General features: G+C 49.9%; 1 protein-coding gene across 2 annotated transcripts in view; it reads left to right on the top strand.

The window, feature by feature from the left end:
* NDFIP2 (Nedd4 family interacting protein 2) overlaps nt 1–19828 on the top strand; it is a 193789-nt gene that overhangs the window by 19609 nt on the left and 154352 nt on the right. For both annotated transcript variants that reach the window (XM_075336768.1, XM_075336769.1), the window contains exon 2: nt 18322–18478. In XM_075336768.1, the coding sequence (XP_075192883.1) occupies nt 18322–18478 (157 nt within the window). The remainder of the gene's footprint in view (nt 1–18321; nt 18479–19828) is intronic.

Here is a 19828-nt window from a genome sequence, read left to right as displayed (position 1 = left end):
CCCCCCATTTAAAGGCCCTTTCACACAGGTGAAGGCAAACTATATATAGGGGCAGAGCGATCATCTGATTGTTCTATCTGCATACAGCAGTCCTATTGTTTGCAACAAATTGCCATGTGATTGGATCGTTTATTCAAGCAATTTAATCCACTGATGACGTAGCATTTTGCTTGTTATTTCACCAGTGCTACCGTATGTGTAAACGGGCTGCTCCAAGAAAATAAAAAATTTTTTACTGAGTCTTACTTTCGGGGTACGTCTTACATTAGCCGACCCCCCCCAAAACCCCCACTACGTCTTACTATCGGGGGTGTCTTACTATTGGGGAAACACGGTATGTGTAAACGGGCTGCTCCATTCAGTTCCTTCTGGCTGTGGTCTTGTAGCCAGAGGAAAATAGTGGGCACAAGTCACCCATTATGGTGGTCGGTGGGGTCCAAGCAGTAAGGCTCACCTCACTCTTAACAGTTCCCACTTTACAAATAACTGGTTTATTCTTTTTCTTTAGATTTTCCCAGCATTTACTAAATAACCTGCTTTGTATACTGAAACCGCAGGTTGTTTGTGCTCCTCCTGCTCCACGGGACCCAGCAGAGGGCTGAATGTTGGCTGGCCACTCCGTACATTGTTTTAGTTCCTGAATCCTTACATTATAATGCAATTGCTCATGAATTGTCACTCTGTAATAAAGTAACGTTTTGCAAAGCGCATCCTGGTAAACCTGTTTAGAAGAACGTTGTCTCTGAGCATAGATTGGTCTGGGCTGGCTTTTCTTGAAGTACTTGTCCTGTCTTCAATTCTAAAACCGTGAATTAGGGTTGGTTTTGGCATTAAAGAGAACCTGTCTCAAGGTTTGGGGCCTATAAGCTGCGGCCACCACCACTGGGCTCTTATATACAGCATTCTAGCATGCTGTATATAAGAGCCCAGGCTGCTGTGTAGAACCTAAAAAAACACTTTATAATACTCACCTAGAAAGTCGCTCCGGTGCACAACAGTCAATGTGTTGCGCTGTTCTCTGGGACCTCTTTCAGCCATCTTGGTCTTCCTTCTTCTGAAGCCTGGGTGCATGACGTGTCCTACATCATACACACAGGCTGGTATTGAGGTCCCACGCAGGTGCAGTACAATACTTTGATCTGCCCTAAGCAGGGCAGATCAAAGTGTGCTGGCGCAGGACCTCCGTGCCGACGCGTGTGTATGACGTAGACGCATCGTGCACCCAGGCTTCAGAAGAAGGAAGACCAAGATGGCCGAAAGAGGCTGATAAGGCGGAAAGCACAACCCACCTGACTGTTGTGCACTGGATCGACCTTCTAGGTGAGTATTATAAAGGTGTTTTTTAATGTTCTATAAAGCGGCCTGGGCTCTTGTATACAGTATGTTAGAATGCTGTATATAAGAGCCCACTTGTGGTGGCCGCAGCTTGTAGGCCCCAAAACTGGTGACAGGTTCCCTTTAAATTTACTAGAAGGGAATCTGTAGTGAATCCGTGACACAGATGAGTTTGGCTTCGGCAATTCGAGGATTGTAGCTCACTCGATCCTGAATTGCCCCTGTTCATAAAAGCTTTTACTTGGGTGACATCATTTCCTGTACAAAGGACCACCAAATATTTACCATGTGGTATAAACTTCCATTTTTGGTTTCCATGGTGGACGGCAGCCTCAGCATCCATCCTGACTGTGGGCATGGTGGGATACGTACCTTCTAAGCATATGTGCCTGTTATCCACAAATAGTGTGTACCTAGCCTTAGTTGGTGTGCCCAGTCGAAAGCTACTTGTGGTACGTTTTGGCCATCATAGTAGTTTTAGATTGTGGTAATTATATGTATTCTTCCCATACTGATCTGAGCTGTCAGTGTCAAGCGGAGCACAGACCTTGTCTTGCAAAACCTGCCTGATGACATTGTCATTGTGATGGTGTGTCATGGATGGAAGATGAGCGTGATGCTATTTGTAGTCCTTGTTGTCCTTTTTCAATAGCAAATTTTATGTTTCAACATCATTGAGTCATAATATTGAATACAACCTAGACTCCTCCAAGGCAACATAGCATCATAAATGCCAAATAATTAAATAAATAATCCAATAACAAAAAACCCCAGAAAGTTGTTAAACAATAAATGCGGATACCATATAAAAGCTGAAGCTGGATGATAAAGCTTCATACCTAGTATTAGAAACAATAGTAAAAAGGTTTCTGATGAAAAAATGCCATTTAATATTCCTATATATTTGTTTAGGGAATGTAAACATCTACTTATAAATTGTCACAAATGGACGACAAATCATAGGTCCTTGGGCCATGAAAGAGTGCGTGTCAGATCACTGATGATTGATAGTAGATAACCTAAAGAAAAAAATGTTGAGGCACATCCAAGTTGTTTATTTACTAGCTGTAGTACCCAAGCGTTGCCCAGGATAGTAACTGTCTGTCTGTGTGTCTGTCTGTGTGTGTGTGTGTCTGTCTGTGTCTGTCTCTTTCCCTGGCTCTATCCGTCTCCTCGCCGACATCATATTACCTCACACATAAGCTTCTTATACTATGAATGTCCTTTATTCCTATAGCAACCAATCACAGCTGCTATTAATAACCTGTAGTTCGCAGCACCATTGACTTTAATGGAGGCAGGTTTTTGTTTTTTTTGAAGAGTAACTGTAAAGTGCGGGGTTGAATTTTCTTGTCAAAATGGTCTGAGGTTCCCTGAGTCACATGGTGTGTCCAAAATTTAGTGATTGTAACACACACACACACACATTCAGCTTTTTATTTATTTATTTTTTAATCTATTCTTCACTGGCCCTTAGGCTTGTATTGGTGATTTTGATTTGACACGAGGATCAATATCAAACATGTCTCTTCGTACTGCGCCCCCCAAAAATTACACATTTGAACATCCTCCCTAGACCATACTGTGTATGAGTTTAATCCATGAAAACACAGAACTTGTACGCAAAAAACTGATGTCTGCATTAGCCTCTTATGTGCAGATTTTGCTGTGGATTTTGCCTCTTATTTCACCCATCAGGTACATGGTTGTGAGCGTGTAGAGCACATCTACTGTGCTGATCCCTCATCAGTCCATGCGTTTATTGTACACACTGAGCCACTTTGCTGACATGAGCACGATTATTGTAATTCGCATTTCAGGGCAGGTCAGGGTGTTGTTACCGGCCTGATAACTGGTACATGGTACAGTATGTCTGTCCTGACAAGCAGCTCGAGTGGTGTGTTCACTGGTAATTTGAGTTGTAGCTTTAGGCTATGTGCGCACTAGTGCGTTTTTCCCGCGGATTTACCCGCGGATTTGCCCCCGAAATTTCTTGAGAAATGTCTGCAATCTTTGTGCAGACATTTCCCATGAAATTCAATGAGAAAAAAAAATAGTTGTGCGCACTGTGCGGATTTTTCTCAAGAAAATTTCTTGAGAAAATTTTCTCGAGAAACTTTCTTGAGAAAATGTGCATGTCCATTAATTTCCGCAGGTACCTGCGGTATTCCGGGGGTATTCCGCAGGTAGCAATGATGTGCGGTATACCCCCGGTATAGCCGCGATTTACCTGCGGTAATGCTCATCGCTGCCTGCGGTTTTGCAGGAAGCGATGTCATTATGCCAGGAAGAGGAAGCGGAGCAAACACAGACGTCGCACTCCCTGGACGCCGCACAGTAGCACTTCCGTGCGACCTCCAGGTGCCCGTGCAGTCTGTGTCCTGCTCCGGCCTCGCGGCTGCCTGCACTGCAGGGTGTCAGTGTCTGCCCGCAGTGTCAGCAGCCTGTCACGCGGCAGCGCAGGCAGACACTGACATCCTGCAGTGCTGGGAGCCGCGGGGATGAGGATCGCTGCTGTCAGGAGGTGAGATCATTACCTGCTGTGACGATCTCCTGCCTCCTGACGTCAGCGCTGTCACTGCTGTCTATGCCCGTCTCGCGAGCGGCCCGAGACTGTCACTAGCGGTGACGTCACGGGCTCTCGCGATACGTCTGACAACGCGGCGGGCATAGAAGTCAGTGACAGCGCTGACGTCAGCAGTACAGGAGATGATCACAGAAGGTAATGATCTCATCTATGCTCCTGATGGCAGCGTTCGGCATCCCCTGCAGTGACCTGAGCTGACCTATTGATGTTAGCTCAGGTCACTGCAGTGCTCTCCCAGCCAATGGGGAACATTCTGTTCTTCATTGACTGGGACAGCGACTGTGGTATGGATCGCCGTGCCCCCCCCCCCCTTATTGGATTACGCCGGACGTGGAATTGATTGTGCTCTTTTCAATAAATTGGTTAAAGAGGGAATGTTTTGGGGAGTGTTTTTTCAAATAAAACTTTTTTTGTTGTCTATTTTTTAATTATTACTGACTGGGTTGGTGATGTCGGGTATCTGATAGACGCCTGACCTCACCAACCCCAGGGCTTGATGCCAGGTGACATTACACATCTGGCATCAACCCCATATATTACCCCGTTTGCCAACGCACCAGGGCGCGGGATGAGCTGGGGCAAAGCGCCAGGATTGGCGCATCTAATGGATGCGCCACTTCTGGGGCGGCTGCAGCGGCCTGCTATTTTTAGGCTGGGGAGTGTCCAATAACAGTGGACCTCCCTAGTCTGAGAATATCAGACCCCAGCTGTCCGCTTTACCTTGGCTGGTGATCCAATATGGGGGGGACCGCACGTTTTTTGTTTTAAATTATTTATATAATTTAAAATAACAGCGTGGGGTGCCCACTGTTTTGGATTATCAGCCAAGGTGAAGCTGCCAGCGGTGGTCTGCAGGCTGCAGCCGTCTGCTTTACCCTAGCTGGCTACAAAAAATGGGGGGACCTCACGTCGTTTTTTTTTAATTATTTATTTATTTTATGGCTAAATACAAGGCTAAGCACCCTTTAGTGCCACATGAAAGTCACCAAAGGGTGCCAGCTAAGGCTACTTTCACACATCCGGCTTGAGCTCTGCGGCTCAATCCGGCTGTGCAAGCTATGCAACGGATGCGGTGAAAACACCGCATCCTTTGCATAAGTTTTTCCTGTGCGGCCAGTCCGGTTTTTGCCGCTTGCGGCATGCTACTGAGCATGCGCAGTGGCAAAAACCGCATGCGGCGGCCGGATGCGGTTATTGCCGCATCGCGCCGCATCCGGCCGCCATAGGCATGCATTGAAAGATGCGCCGCATCGGCCGAATGCGGCGCGATGCGGTTTTTTTTGCCGCACGAAAAAACGTGCCAGGCAACGTTCCATCCGGCCGCCGCATCGGCTAAATCTGCCACATGCGGCAAAAACCGGACGGAACGCAAAGCCATGCGGCACAATGCGGCACTAATTAAAGTCTATGCAGGAAAATCGCAACCGGCAGCAAAAAAAAACGGTTGCGATTTTCCTGCAAAGTGCCGGATTGTGCCGCATAGCAAAAACCGGAGGTGTGAAAGTAGCCTTAGAAAATGCAGGAGAGTGGGACATTATATAGGTTTTTCTCATCTATCTATCTATCTATCTATCCCTTTATCTATCTATCTATCTATCTATCTATCCATCTATCCATCTATCCCTCTATCTATCTATTCATCTATTCATCTATCTATCCATCCCTCTATCTATCTATCTATTCATCTATTCATCTATCTATCTATCCATTATCTGTCTATCGATTATCTTTATTATTTATTGCAGGGACAAACCTGCGGTAAATCCGCGGCAAATCCGCGGCAAAACCGCATGCGGATTTGGTGCGGATTTTTTCCGCAGGTCCGGAAATCTTTCACTGGCAGAAGTTTCTCAAGAAATTTTCTTGAGAAACTTCACATTTCTAGTGCGCACATAGCCTTACAGTAACATTTTTTTTTTCGTCTTTTTCTGGAAGACTTAAATCACATTCCCGAGTTTAATCCCGTGCTTAAAAATAAAGGGCTCATAATATATATACAGTATACGTTGAATTCTGCAAAACAGTGAACTTATATTCTTTTGTTTTAACATGCAATAGCAAAGACAGGCAGGACTGGATTCAATCCTTGTACTGCAGGGCTTGATTACAGGCACCTGCCTAGCTTTGACCAAGATTCAGGGTATGTGTTCTCTTGGGTCTCCCTCTTCTAGGGAGATTGAGCAGTGTGTGGAAACTGCTGAGGGAGCGGGCTGTGTGGTGTGAGCTGAGCTCAGTGGCATTCATCTCTTTGGTGCTGGCAACTACAGGAACTTGGGCTTAAAGGGACACGAAGACTAGCGACCTCAAGAAGTATCTCAGGTCCAAGGTAGACATACGCACAGACTGTGGTTTTGTGTCCCACAAAGTGGAAGTGGTCAAGGACTTGTATGCTTGACCAGCTGAGGGAGTATTCTCCGGTCGTGATGTCTGTGTTACCAAACCCCTTATACTATAAATAAACACACGGACTGCATGCGACTTGGTTCAAATGGCCACAGCAGCCTTTTATTGCCTATTGTTCACAAACTAAGCACCTTAGGGACGCCGTCCAACGGGCGACCCAAAACAACACACATATAACAAAAGACAATGCCAATTACATGACCCTCCCGGGGGCAGGCCCAGTCCATAACTACTACTCCCCCTGCCCCTGGCCGCAACACACCGACCCAGAGACGAGGTGCCAATCACCCACGGATTGACACCCCCACACTTTGGCAGAACCCCGTGCCTGCCACATCCCGGAACCGAGAGCCACCATACCGAGACAATGCCTCCCGGTCCAGTTACCAGTCACTTCCAACCTCTGGACCAGACCTACCCCCCCCGGCGCTGTGACAAATAACATCCCAACATCCCAAACCACGTCCCCCAGATGACAACACAAAAAAGGGAGGGTGGGCGGGGATCTCTTGGCGTCCGGAAGAAGAAGAGGAGGTAACCCCCTCCTCTCCCAGACTAACCCTTTCCCTACTTCTCCTCTTCCTCCCAAGCTAAACCACCCCTTAATGCCATATTAGGCCTGCCAAGCAAACTGTCCCTATTAACCCCATCACTCCCTAACTCCCCCTTGGTCATGTCGCCCCTCCTCCCCAGGGGATCCATGGCTGTCTTGACCAGCTGAGGGAGTATTCTCCGGTCGTGATGTCTGTGTTACCAAACCCCTTATACTATAAATAAACACACGGACTGCATGCGACTTGGTTCAAATGGCCACAGCAGCCTTTTATTGCCTATTCACAAACTAAGCACCTTAGGGACGCCGTCCAACGGGCGACCCAAAACAACACACATATAACAATAGACAATGCCAATTACATGACCCTCCCGGGGGCAGGCCCAGTCCATAACTACTACTCCCCCTGCCCCTGGCCGCAACACACCGACCCAGAGACGAGGTGCCAATCACCCACGGATTGACACCCCCACACTTTGGCAGAACCCCGTGCCTGCCACATCCCGGAACCGAGAGCCACCATACCGAGACAATGACTCCCGGTCCAGTTACCAGTCACTTCCAACCTCTGGACCAGACCTACCCCCCCCGGCCACAGGACAGACCACGTGACACCTTACGTGGCCTGGACCCGCCACACACCAGCAGCTCGCTCAACACCATCCTGCAGGCCCAATGCCCATAAATCCACTCCAATGTCGTTGAGGTGCACTCCGTCACCCCTCCGAAACCGCCAATCTGCCGGCTCCAACTCCCTGAGCCTCACCACAATCCCACCGTTCCTGATCACAAACCTGGCAACCACCCGATTCACCTGGGCCCTGGCCTTATTGACCTTTTCCACCGACCGAGCCCCCCTCCATGACAACCTGGTCACTATGTCTGACCACACGACAATCAAACCCGGGTACTGCTTCCACAACCGCAGTAAGTCAATCTTTATAGCCCGGATCAGATCCCGTGACGCCCGGACTCCCAGATCATTACCTCCCACGTGTAATACCAGCACATCCGGAGGCCGGTCAACCTTAGAATAACGACCAAATTCTGGGACCACCCTGCCCCACTCCATGCCCCGAACACCGATCCACCGAACAGTCACCTGCCCTCGATCCAGCCCTAGCTGCCGACCATTCGGGCGAACCGCCGCCCGCCGAGCACCCCAGCACACGAAGGAATGCCCCAGAATCCAGATTAGGCACATCCCTACAACAAAGAAAGACAACGAAAACAGAAATTAAAAACCAATAACAACACCACCATCAACGCCTCTCATGAAAAACCCATTCTACCTCCGTCCTCTAACACTTGTACATTACCCCCTCTTCTTTTTTTTTTTTTTTTTTTTTTTTTTTTTTTACATATAAAAACCACTTCCAAACCGCCAAACCACCTGTACCTAGACCAAAGTTACCATAATGCTACAACAGCTGCGGCCTCACGTACCGCCGAAAACAAGAAGATTCCCATCTACCAATACGCTTTACCACCTCATCTCCAAGCCCCCAACGAGCGGCCTCCGTAGCTGCCCCTATTCGAAAGGAATGCGACCCGAAATCCTCCGGGTGCTCCCCCACATTCCGCAAACTTTGCCGCAGAACCGCTACAAACTGGAACCTTGATAAAAAGGACCCATCCACGTGCCGCAAAAATGGGCCCGGTAAACCTCCCCTCACGGCCATGAATTGCTCCACCAAACGTACTGGGCACAACTCCTCCCCCGGGACCGCGTATAACACCACCAACCTACCCCGACCCAGCTGATCCGTTTTCGACCGACTAATCCGGCACTCCACCTGATCACCGCCCACTCGCACATCCTCAAGCAGCAACCCGCCGCCTGTCACCCTGGACGGGCTTACCAACTCACCGATCCGGAAACCCCCATAAAAAGCAAGACCGAAAGCTGTTGTAAACAAAACAGTCTCGTAAACCGACTCACAAATGCCGCTCAGGCCCCCCACCAACCGCCTCAACAAACCAAACGATACGGGACGCCTCTTGTCCCTCTCCCGCACACCGCGGCGGAACCCCCGCAAGGCCCGTCGAACCCGAAAATCCTGCGAAACATCTTGTTCCCCTCTCATTTTTAACCAAAACGCCACCGCCGCCACCCGATGCGCCACGGCCGACGCCGATCGCCCAGCCGAGAAATCCACACTCACCAACGCCAGTAATGCCACCAAGTAATCCACGCTTACCCCATCAAACATCCGACCCAGCAACTCCTCCCATTCAGCCCACACCTTAGCATATCTGCACCAAGTCACCTCAGTCACCGAATTCCGAATCAATTCTGAGATCACCGCCTCACCAGATTCCATAAATCCACGGGACACTCCACTCCGACTTCGTCCGCCCAAGGCAGTAGCGCCCGAAACCTGCTGAACTGAAAACGAGACAAAGCGTCAGCCACCCCATTGTCAACTCCCGGAACGTGCTTTGCCACCACCTGTACATTCAGCTGCAGACATCTCAACACTAAATGCCGCAAAAACACCACCGCTGGCTCCGACTTAGCCGACAAGTTGTTAATAGCAAACACCACCGCCTGGTTATCACAATGGAAGCAAACCTTCCTCCCGGCAAAACGCGACCCCCACAGCTCCACTGCTACCACGATAGGAAATAGCTCCAACAGAGCCAAATTCCTGACCAAACCGCTCTCCCGCCACGCCTGTGGCCACCGACCCACACACCAGTGACCTCGAAACACGGCCCCAAACCCTGCCGACCCAGCCGCATCGGTGAACAGCTGTAACGCCCCGTTAGACTTCTCCATCACCAGGGCCCGGCCATTGAAACACTGCAAAAATTGGTCCCATACCAAAAGATCGTCCTTGATCGCCTTCGTGAGTCGCACGAAATGTGTCGGCGACCGCACACCTGCCGTCGCCGTTGCCAAACGTCTCGCAAAAACTCTCCCCATCGGCATAATCCTGCAAGCGAAATTCAATTTCCCAAGCAAGGACTGCACCACCTTAAGCCGCACCTTCTTTGCCGCCTTTATCCCTGCCACCGCGGCCCTCAAATCACGAACCTTCTCCTCCGGCAACCTACATTCCATGGCAATAGAATCAATCTCAATCCCCAAAAAACGCATCACAGGCGCCGGGCCTTCCGTCTTATCGGGGGCCAAGGGAATTCCGAAGCTGTCTGCGACTTTCTGCAACGCAAATAACAACCCCGCACAAACCATTGAACCCGCCGACCCAACACAAAGAAAATCGTCCAAATAGTGAATAATGGACGTGAGCCCAGACACATCCCGAACCACCCACTCTACAAACGAACTAAACGCCTCAAAATACGAACACGAAATTGAACAACCCATTGGCAAACAGCGATCAACATAATAACTGCCATCCCACCAGCAACCTAACAAATGCTGACTATCTGGATGAACCGGTAACAACCGAAACGCCGCTTCCACATCAGCCTTTGCCATCAACGCACCCCGACCCGCAGCCCTGACCAGGTCCAACGCCTTGTCGAACGACACATAATATACCGCCGCTAACTCCGGTGCAATGCCATCATTCACCGATAACCCCTCTGGGTAAGACAAATGATGGATAAGCCAAAATTTGTTCAGCTCTTTCTTCGGCACAACCCCCAACGGCGAAACCACCAACTTCGAACACGGCGGGCGTCATAAGGACCGCCCATTCTGCCCAAAACCACCTCCTTTCTCAGCTTCTCATCCACCACATCCGCATGATCCCGAGCAGAACGTAAATTACGGTACGGCGGGGGCAATGGACTAACAGCCGACGGGATACGGAAACCATCAGAAAAACCAAACCATAACAACGCCGCTGCCTCGCCGTCCGGATACCTATTTAAAAAGGGGGGCCATCGCTTCTACCTTCTCCGGCGTCATCCCTTTTTCCAACCCCGTCAGCCGCTTTTCCTTTCCCCTTTTTAAAGCACTTGGACAAGCTATGTCCTCCCCCACAACCTGAGCATTCATGCTTAAACCGGCATGCCGCTCCAAACCTGCACTGCCCCTCATTATATTGCCAACAGAAACCTTTTTTCTGACTTGCCGGGGACCCGGCCCCCGGTCCCCCGGCACCCCCCCGAAAGGGCTGAGTCGGTGCCGACATCAGTCGCATCCATAAGGAAATATCCTTATGGTCCCATCGCATATCCGGCCGCAACGCCTTCCGCTGCCGGAATTGCTCGTCGTAACGCAGCCACGCCAGCCCGCCATAAACCCGATAAGCCTCCCCTATCGCATCCATGTAACCAAACAAGGCCGAACAATGCTCTGACTCCTTCTCCCCGACCACGCTCGCCAAAATCGCAAACGCTTGCAACCAGTTTGCAAAAGTCCGAGGAATAAGCCTATAACGGCGCTTTTCCTCCTCGTCCTTCTCCTTTTTGGAGTCGCTCGGCTTAACCCTATCCAAATTAAATTTCTCCAGGGGAAGCAGAGAAAAAATCTCCACATATTCCCCTTTCCAAATTTTTTCCCGCACCTCCTTCTTTAAATGAGCCCCCAGCAGGCCCTCAAAACAAACATAAACTTCGCTTTTAGCCCTATCATCTAGGCGCACCACCTCATCCTCCTTCTCCTTTTCTTTTTCCTTTGCCCCCTCCGCCGCACTCCCCCCTGCGCCCCCCCCTTCCGCCGCGCCCGCTCCGTCCCCCCCTCCCACCGCCGCCGCCCCCCGACCTGTCGTCCCCACCCACGCCGCCGCCGGCACCTGCGCCGCCCCCCCCCCAGCCCCGGCAACCGCCGCCAACCCCTGCAACAGCCCCAACAACTGGCTCCACACTGCTACACCGCCGGGCGCTGCCGTGTCCACAGCCGCCCTCCCGCCCCCGACACTCCCCGCCAGCGCAGCCCCTGCCGCCCCCGCTGCCGTCTCACCCAACCGCGGCTCAACGTCCCCCGATACCGCAGCCTCGCTGTCCTCCGTCTGCCGACCATCCGACTCTTCCGACAGCACGACCTCCTCATCCTCACCGCTGACATCTTCTTCCATCCGACATCCGGGGGGCGCCGCCGCGGCACCCCCCCCACCACGGCCGCCAAACCGGGCTGCCGCGTGGACAGTGCCGTCCCCGCTCCGTCTCTTGCCCTGGGGCGACAGCCCAGGAGACCGTCCTGTCCCCCGCGCCGGCACCCCAGGCCTCGACCTCTTGCGCCCGCGCCCACCCCCTCGCCAACTGCCAGGGGACTCTGGACGCGGACTGATGGACGCCCGTCTCTGGATCCCAGCCGTCGCCGCCTCTGGCCCTCCTGGGCCGCTGCAGGCCTCCTGCCGCTGGGTCCTCCCGCTCCCACGGGACACCGCCACATCCGGGGGCTGCGCAGCGGTCCTGAGTGACCGGGCGGTCGCCGCATGGCTCACGCCGTCACCCCTGCTCACTGCCGCGCCAGGGTCAGGCACCACAGACCTCCCCCTGGCGCTGGACCTACCGCCGCCTGCAGCCCCTCGGTCCCCCCGCCGACTGCAGGGGGAACTGCTGGCCTCCCTCCCTCGCCGAGCGCGCTCCCGACCTGGAGCCGCTGCCGTCACTGGAACTCCAGCCCGGAGGCCGGGACCGGAAGTAGGCCCCACGCTGGCCACTCCCACCTCCCGACCACCGCGGCTGGAACGCAGATTCCTCCCGCTGCTGCTGGGAGCAGCAGCCGGACTGCGCTGCTGCTCGGCCCGCTGCGGAGGGTCCCTGGAGGGGCTCTGGCATCTCCTCCTCGCCCCCCCCCGCACCCGGGGAATACCTGCGGGGGGGCCGCGACTGGCGCACACCACGGCTGGGGGAGCGAGGGGCAAGCGCCGACGGGTTAACCCCGGCAGCCCTGATGTGGGACTGCACTGCCAGGGGCCCGTGCGCTGCAATGGCTGCTGCAATCAGGCGCTGAAGTTCCTGGAGATCAGCCATGGTGACTCGTGCTGCTGATCTCTTGGCGTCCGGAAGAAGAAGAGGAGGTAACCCCCTCCTCTCCCAGATTAACCCTTTCCCTACTCCTGCTCTTCCTCCCAAGCTAAACCACCCCTTAATGCCATATTAGGCCTGCCAAGCAAACTGTCCCTATTAACCCCATCACTCCCTAACTCCCCCTTGGTCATGTCGCCCCTCCTCCCCAGGGGATCCATGGCTGTCTATTGTTATTGGATGTGGCTTTCCATTGTTTTGGGATTTGTGTGCTAAAAGCTTTATTGGCCAGTAGTTAGTTGGCTATGGTAGCAAGGTCACATCATGTAAACAGTGAATTTCATTTCGCTATACTGGCTGGAGAGAATGATGAAAAAGCAACCGCTGGAGCCAGTATCCTTGATGTTGAGAGAAGTCCCACAATATCTATGGGATTGCACATCTCAGAGACTGAACGGTAAGAAGAACCCTGGAAAATGTAAGTGATGTTCCCCTGGAGCACGCTGCCGATAGTCATTGTCCTCACTTGGCCAGACATAGTGATCTGCTGTGTTGATGGACCAAAACAAGGGGCCAGGTGAAAGAGTACCTTCTGAAAGCACCAAAGGATCAATCCAGGGGGTATAATCGGTTGGCTTGAGGGAGGCTGTTTAATATTGGCTATTGGGTACTTGTGTTCATGCCTACTGGGTTGAACAGGTTCCTTACACAGTGGCAGGGATCCTATAAGATTGTGGGAAAGGTCAACTATAAAGTCCACCGACTAGGGAAACGGAAGGCAACATTCCAGGTGTCACAGGGGCAGAAACTGTCAGGTCTCCAAAAATATCTCGGCTGTAAAATACCCCAAAATACGAGAATGTTCATGGGGTTACTAGGTCACCCTTGTCATCAAGCTTGAGCCGCCCGCTCTGATCAGTTTAAAGCCCTGTAGGCTTTGTGTGTTGGCAGATGGTGCCAAGCCCTCGGCTTTGGGCAGTGGGTGAGGGTATGTAACAAAGCCAGGTAGGACTGGGTTAAATCTTAGTACTGCAGGTCTTGAATACATGCACCTGGCTAGCTTTGACTATGGTCGCAAGCATATGTTCTCTTGGGTCTCTCACTCTGCTAGATTGAGAAGTGTGTGGAAACTGTTGAGGGACCGGTCTGTGTGGTTTGAGCTGTGCACAAAGTGGAATATATATTTTTGGTGCGGGAGGCTCCGGGAAGGGGGCACTGAGACTTGTAGGACCATACCCCTTGTTTATGGAAGGTTTACTCCAGGAAAATGAACTGTAATCTTTTTCGGGTGAATTTGCTCTGATACAGGGGCCTGCTGAATGAACTGTTTATTTGCTGTTCTACCTCCAATGTCCAAGAGAGGCTGCCTTGTTTTGAATCCCTTTTGAACTTTTTTAAAGGCAATAAAACTGCACGTTTGGGGAAAACTGCATTGCCTGTGTGAACACTACCTAATGCCTACCTGAGAATGTGAATCCCTACAATGTTTAAAGAGGTATTTTGTTTTACAAAAGTTATCACCTATTTCCTGGATTGGTGGTATCTTTTAGATTTGTTGAGGATCCCATGAGTCTGTCCCCCACCATCACCATACAAAATATAACGGCAGTGCTCATGCATGACCCCTGCTCCATTCATGCCGTATAGATTTGTGAGAGCTCTGTATTCCGCTTCCTCCAGCACTCTCCATGGGGAATGAATGGACTGTCAATCAAGAATATGCACTGCTGCTCCATTCTAGTGGGGATGAAAGTGCCCCTCTCTGGCGATCAGTGTAGGTCCTAGCGATCCTGGAACTCCAACCTATCTAGAAGTTCTCTTCTCTCCTAGAGATAGATGATCACTTCTATTCATTGGAATACCCCTTTAATATAGTGCTACAATTTACCAGCACAGATTTTTGACCATATCGAGCATTGATTCACTACATAAGAGTCAATGAACTCTCATTTATAAACTGTATAGAGACTGAACGATAATCATTACAATCATCGTAGGCCGGTTTCACATTTGCGTTGTTTTGACGGAAACGGAATCCAGCACAGATGCAGTACAGTTCACTTATTTCCAGTGGAAGCGCCACACCATGCGGACACATGCGGTTGTGTATGAAGCACACAGCCGCATCGCATCGCGCTTCCACTGTAAATAAATGACCTGTACTGCATCTGTGCTGGATTCCGTTTCCGTCAAAACAACGCAAATGTGAACCCGGCCTTACCTGTATTGTAAGCAGCACATCACAAGGAGATGACGACAATTTTTATGCTGTATAAACAACTTATAATCAATGAATGTTTTTACATGAGCCAGTGATCGGGAATCGTCATGCCTATGAAAGCTTTTTTCCCAAATATCTGCTTGTTTCATGGGTTTTTAGTGTATAGTGTGAAGTACATTTAATCCCCTGTATTCTGTTTTCGAGCCTTCAAAGAGAACGTTTCTTATACTTAAGTTTAGGTCTCTTTTTGTGATTTATTTGTTGAGACATTAGTTTTTGTCACACGGTTTGCTTATTGCTCATACAGGACGATGTGCTGCTGTCTGCACTGTTTTTTTAGATCACATATTGCTTGTAAATGGAAGTTTGCCTAATCCTACTCTTTTTCAGTAGGGATGAGAAGGAACATGTTGGTCGTACACGTACAATAGCTGATGGCCAAGCAACAATATCAGTGGGTTAAGGTACCGTCACACATAGCGAGATCGCTGCTGAGTCGCAGTAGCGATCCCGTTAGCGATCTTGTTATGTGTGACATCTACCAGCGATCAGGCCCCTGCTGTGAGGTCGCTGGCTGTTGCAGAATGGTCCAGGCCATTTTCTTCAAAGGCGATGTCCTGCTGGGCAGGACACATCGCTGTGTTTGACACTGTGTGACAGGGTCACAGTGACTGCTGAGATCGTTATACAGGTCGCTACTGCGACCTCTATCGTTCCTGCATCGTTGGTAAAGTCTGACTGTGTGACGTCTCACCAGCGACTTACCAGCGATCCCTATCAGGTCGCATCGTTTTCGGGATTGCTGGTAAGTCATTGTGTGTGACTGGGCCTTAGGGTCACACGTAGCGATGCAGCAGCGATCACGACTGATGACCTGACCTTATCAGGATCGCTGCTGCGTCGTTAAATGGTCGCTGGTGAGCTGTCAATCTGGCAGATCTCACCAGTGACCAGCCACCAGTGACGCATGGAAGCGATGCTGTGCTTGGTAACTAAGGTAAATATCGGGTAACCAAGCGCTTGGTTACCCGATATTTACCTTGGTTACCAGCGCACACCGCTTAGCACTGGCTCCCTGCACTCCTAGCCAGAGTACACATCGGGTTGATAAGCAAACCGCTCTACGTGTGCAGGCACTGGCAGCCTGAGAGCGGCGGACTCAAGTAACCAAGGTAAGTATTGGATAACCAAGCAAAGCCCTTTGCTTGGTTACCCGATATTTACCTTGGTTACAGCTTACCGCAGGCTGCCAGAAGCCGGCTCCCTGCACATTCAGATCGTTGCTCTCTCGCTGTCAAACACAGCGATGTGTGCTTCACAGCGGGAGAGCAACGTCCAAAAAAATGAACCAGCACTGTGTGTAACGATCAGCGATTTCACAGCAGGGGCCAGATCGCTGCTCAGTGTCACACACAGCGAGATCGCTAATGAGGTCACTGCTGCATCACAAAAACCGTGACTCAGCAGCGATCTCGCTATGTGAGAAGTACCCCTAAGGTCACACTATCATTCACTGTATACAGTAGCCATTACTGATCCATTCTCTTCAGGTTGATGGATCCCATTTACTTCTTAGCTTATATGTAGTCACAGTTCTCCTGTACCTGAAAACCTTCCTTTTTCCTGGTATATGACTTTACACACCCCCTGGGTGATTGTTTTTGACATGTGCACGTACTACAATCTCCTATAAAGGCAGAACTACTAACAGTGCTCAGACTGGCTACTTGTGTGCAAGATGACATGGTCTTGTTGAACTTTATCTGATGGAAATACACAGAGATCTTGCTCTTTCTGGATTTGTCATGTAAAACTCATTTACACATCAAAAAGTATACCATTGTGTTTGTCACCAAACATGGATCCAGTTCCTGACCAGCCGGAGTAGATAACTTTTTGGTGCCATACAGCCCCAGGCACTTGTATTATGACAATCTTATGTGGTCTTTGTAGACAGCAGATGTACAAGAACGTTATTAATCGGATCTACAGCATTCAGCTGATCGGCAAGTTACTGGAGTCCCTTTCTTTTCGAGTAGATGGCCCACCTTTATTTCTGGCACTATTACACTGATTTCCTATTTGGGATTGTAAAGGTTTTCCTGATGCCAGGGTGACTGGCATCTATCAGTATTCTCCTGGTGTTAGTATTGCCTTCAGAAAGGTGGTTGAATCTCTCCACTTTTGTCTCCGTAAGATGCACTGTATTATGTAGGATCCGTGAGGATGTGTGCGCAATACCGACACACAAGGCGTCAAGAGCTGGATCATATCGGCGTATTATCCTGTGGGCTTCTCTCAAACACTGATCTTATTCATGAAAGACTTTTTCAGAGTAATGTCTTAAGGCCACTTTACACACAGAGATAAATCTTTGGCAGATCTGTGGTTGCAGTGAAATCATGGACATATTGTTCCTTTTGTACACAGCCACAAACCTGGCACTGATAGTCCACAATTTCACTGCAACCACAGATCTGCCGCAGATTTATCTCTGTATGGGGTACTTCACACACAGCGAGATCGCTACTGAGATCGCTGCTGAGTCACGGTGTTTGTGACCTCATTAGCGATCTCGCTGTGTGTGACACTGAGCAGTGATCTGGCCCCTGCTGTGAGATCGCTGCTCGTTACACACAGCCCTGGTTCGTTTTTTTATTGTTGCTCTCCCGCTGATAAGCACACATCGCTGTGTGTGACAGCGAGAGAGCAACAATCCTGAATGTGCAGGGAGCAGGAGCCGGCGTCTGACAGCCTGCGGTAAGCTGTAACCATGGTAAACATCGGGTAACCAAGGTGGTTACCCGATATTTACCTTCGTTACCAGCCTCCGCAGCTCTCGCGCTGCCAGTGCCGGCTCCTGCTCCCTGCACATGCTAAGCTAAGCGGTGTGCGCTGGTAACTAAGGTAAACATCGGGTAACCATACCCGATGTTTACCTTAGTTACCAGTGTCCGCAGCTTCCAGACGCTGGCTCCGTGCAAGCGCAGCGTCGCTTGCATGTCGCTGCTGGCTGGGGGCTGGTCACTGGTCGCTGGTGAGATCTGCCTGATTGACAGCTCACCAGCGACCATGCAGCGACGCAGCAGCGATCCTGACCAGGTCAGATCGCTGGTGGGATCGCTGCTGCATCGCTAAAGTGTGACGGTACCCTAAGTGACAGGGCCTTTATTCTGAGTATATAGTTGTATACAGCAATGTTTGTGTATTTCCAGCAATTACGGCAATGTTCAGACTACTAATGGAAATTACCTGTCACGTTCTGTATTTTATCTTTAGAAGGTAGAGCAAGGAAACTCTCATTTTTATTTTATTTTTTTCTCCTCTTCTTAGCTAGAGAATGAGGATGATGCCTCAGAAACGCCAACCGTTGAACAGCCATCGACCTCGTCACAAGCTTCTCAAGCTAGCCAGACTACAGCCGGCACTGCAGTAGATGCATCTCCACCTCCGTACAGCAGTATAGTCGTGGACAGTGGTGTGGACACGGGTATGTATGGTGATACACAGTTATCATTGCTTCCTGTTCAGGTCTGTCCGCTATACAGTGACTTGCGAAATTATTCGGCCCCCTTGAATTTTTCAACCTTTTCCCTCATTTCAGGCTTCAAACATAAAAGATAAAAAAAAATGTAATGTTATGGTGAAGAATCAACAAGTGGGACACAATTGTGAAGTTGAACAAAATTTAGTGCTTATTTTAAACTTTTGTACAAAAGAATAAACTGAAAATTCGGGCGTGCAATATTATTCGTCTCCTTTACTTTCAATGCAGCAAACTCACTCCAGAAGTTCATTGAAGATCTCTGAATGATCCAATGTTGTCCTAAATGACTGATGATGATAAATTTAAGCCACCTGTGTGTGATCAAGTCTCTGTATAAATGCACCTGCTCTGTGATAGTATCAGTGTTCTGTTTAAAGCACAGAGAGCATCATGAAGACCAAGAAACACAACAGGAAGGTCTGTGATACTGTTGTGGAGAAGTTTAAAGCCAGATTTGGTTACAAATAGATTTCCACAACTTTAAACATCCCAAGGAGCACTGTGCAAGCGATCATATTGAAATGGGAGGAGTATCATACCACTGCAAATCTACCAAGACCTGGCCGTCCCTCAAAACTTTCATCTCAAACAAGAGAAGACTGATCACAGATGCAGCCAAGAGACCCATGATCACTCTGGATGAACGACAGAGATCTACGGCTGAGGAGGGAGAGTCTGTCCATAGGACAACAATCAGTCGTACACTGCACAAATCTGGCCTTTATGGAAGAGTGGCAAGAAGAAAGCCATTTCTCAACGATATCCATAAAAAGTGTTGTTTAAAGTTTGTCACAAGTCACCTGGGAGACACTCCAAACATGTGGAAGAAGATGCTCTGGTCAGATGAAACCAAAATCAAATTTTTTTGGGCACCATGCCAAACGATATGTTTGGCGTAAAAGCAACACAGCTCATCACCCTAAAGACACCATCCCCCTCTGTCAAACATGGTGGCAGCATCATGGTTTGGGGCTACTTTTCTTCAGCAGGGACAGGGAAGATGGTTAAAATCGATGGGAAGTTGGATGGAGCCAAATTACAGGACCATTCTTGAAGAAAACCTGTTGGAGTCTGCAAAACACTTGAGGCTGGGACGGAGATTTGCCTTTCAACAAAACAATGATCCACAACATAAAGCAAAATCTGCAATGGAATGGTTCACAAATAAACGTATCCAGGTGGTAGAATGGCCACGTCAAAGTCCAGACCTGAATCCAATCGGGAATCTGTGGAAAGAGCTGAAAACTGCTGTTCACAAACGCTCTCCATCCAACCTCACTCAGCTCCAGCTAT

The sequence above is a fragment of the Anomaloglossus baeobatrachus genome, chromosome 2 (assembly GCF_048569485.1).
Source record: "Anomaloglossus baeobatrachus isolate aAnoBae1 chromosome 2, aAnoBae1.hap1, whole genome shotgun sequence".
NCBI classification, from domain to species: Eukaryota; Metazoa; Chordata; class Amphibia; order Anura; family Aromobatidae; genus Anomaloglossus; species Anomaloglossus baeobatrachus.
The sequence above is the reverse complement of the archived record's forward strand: the minus strand, read 5'-3'. Positions and strand labels throughout refer to the sequence as shown.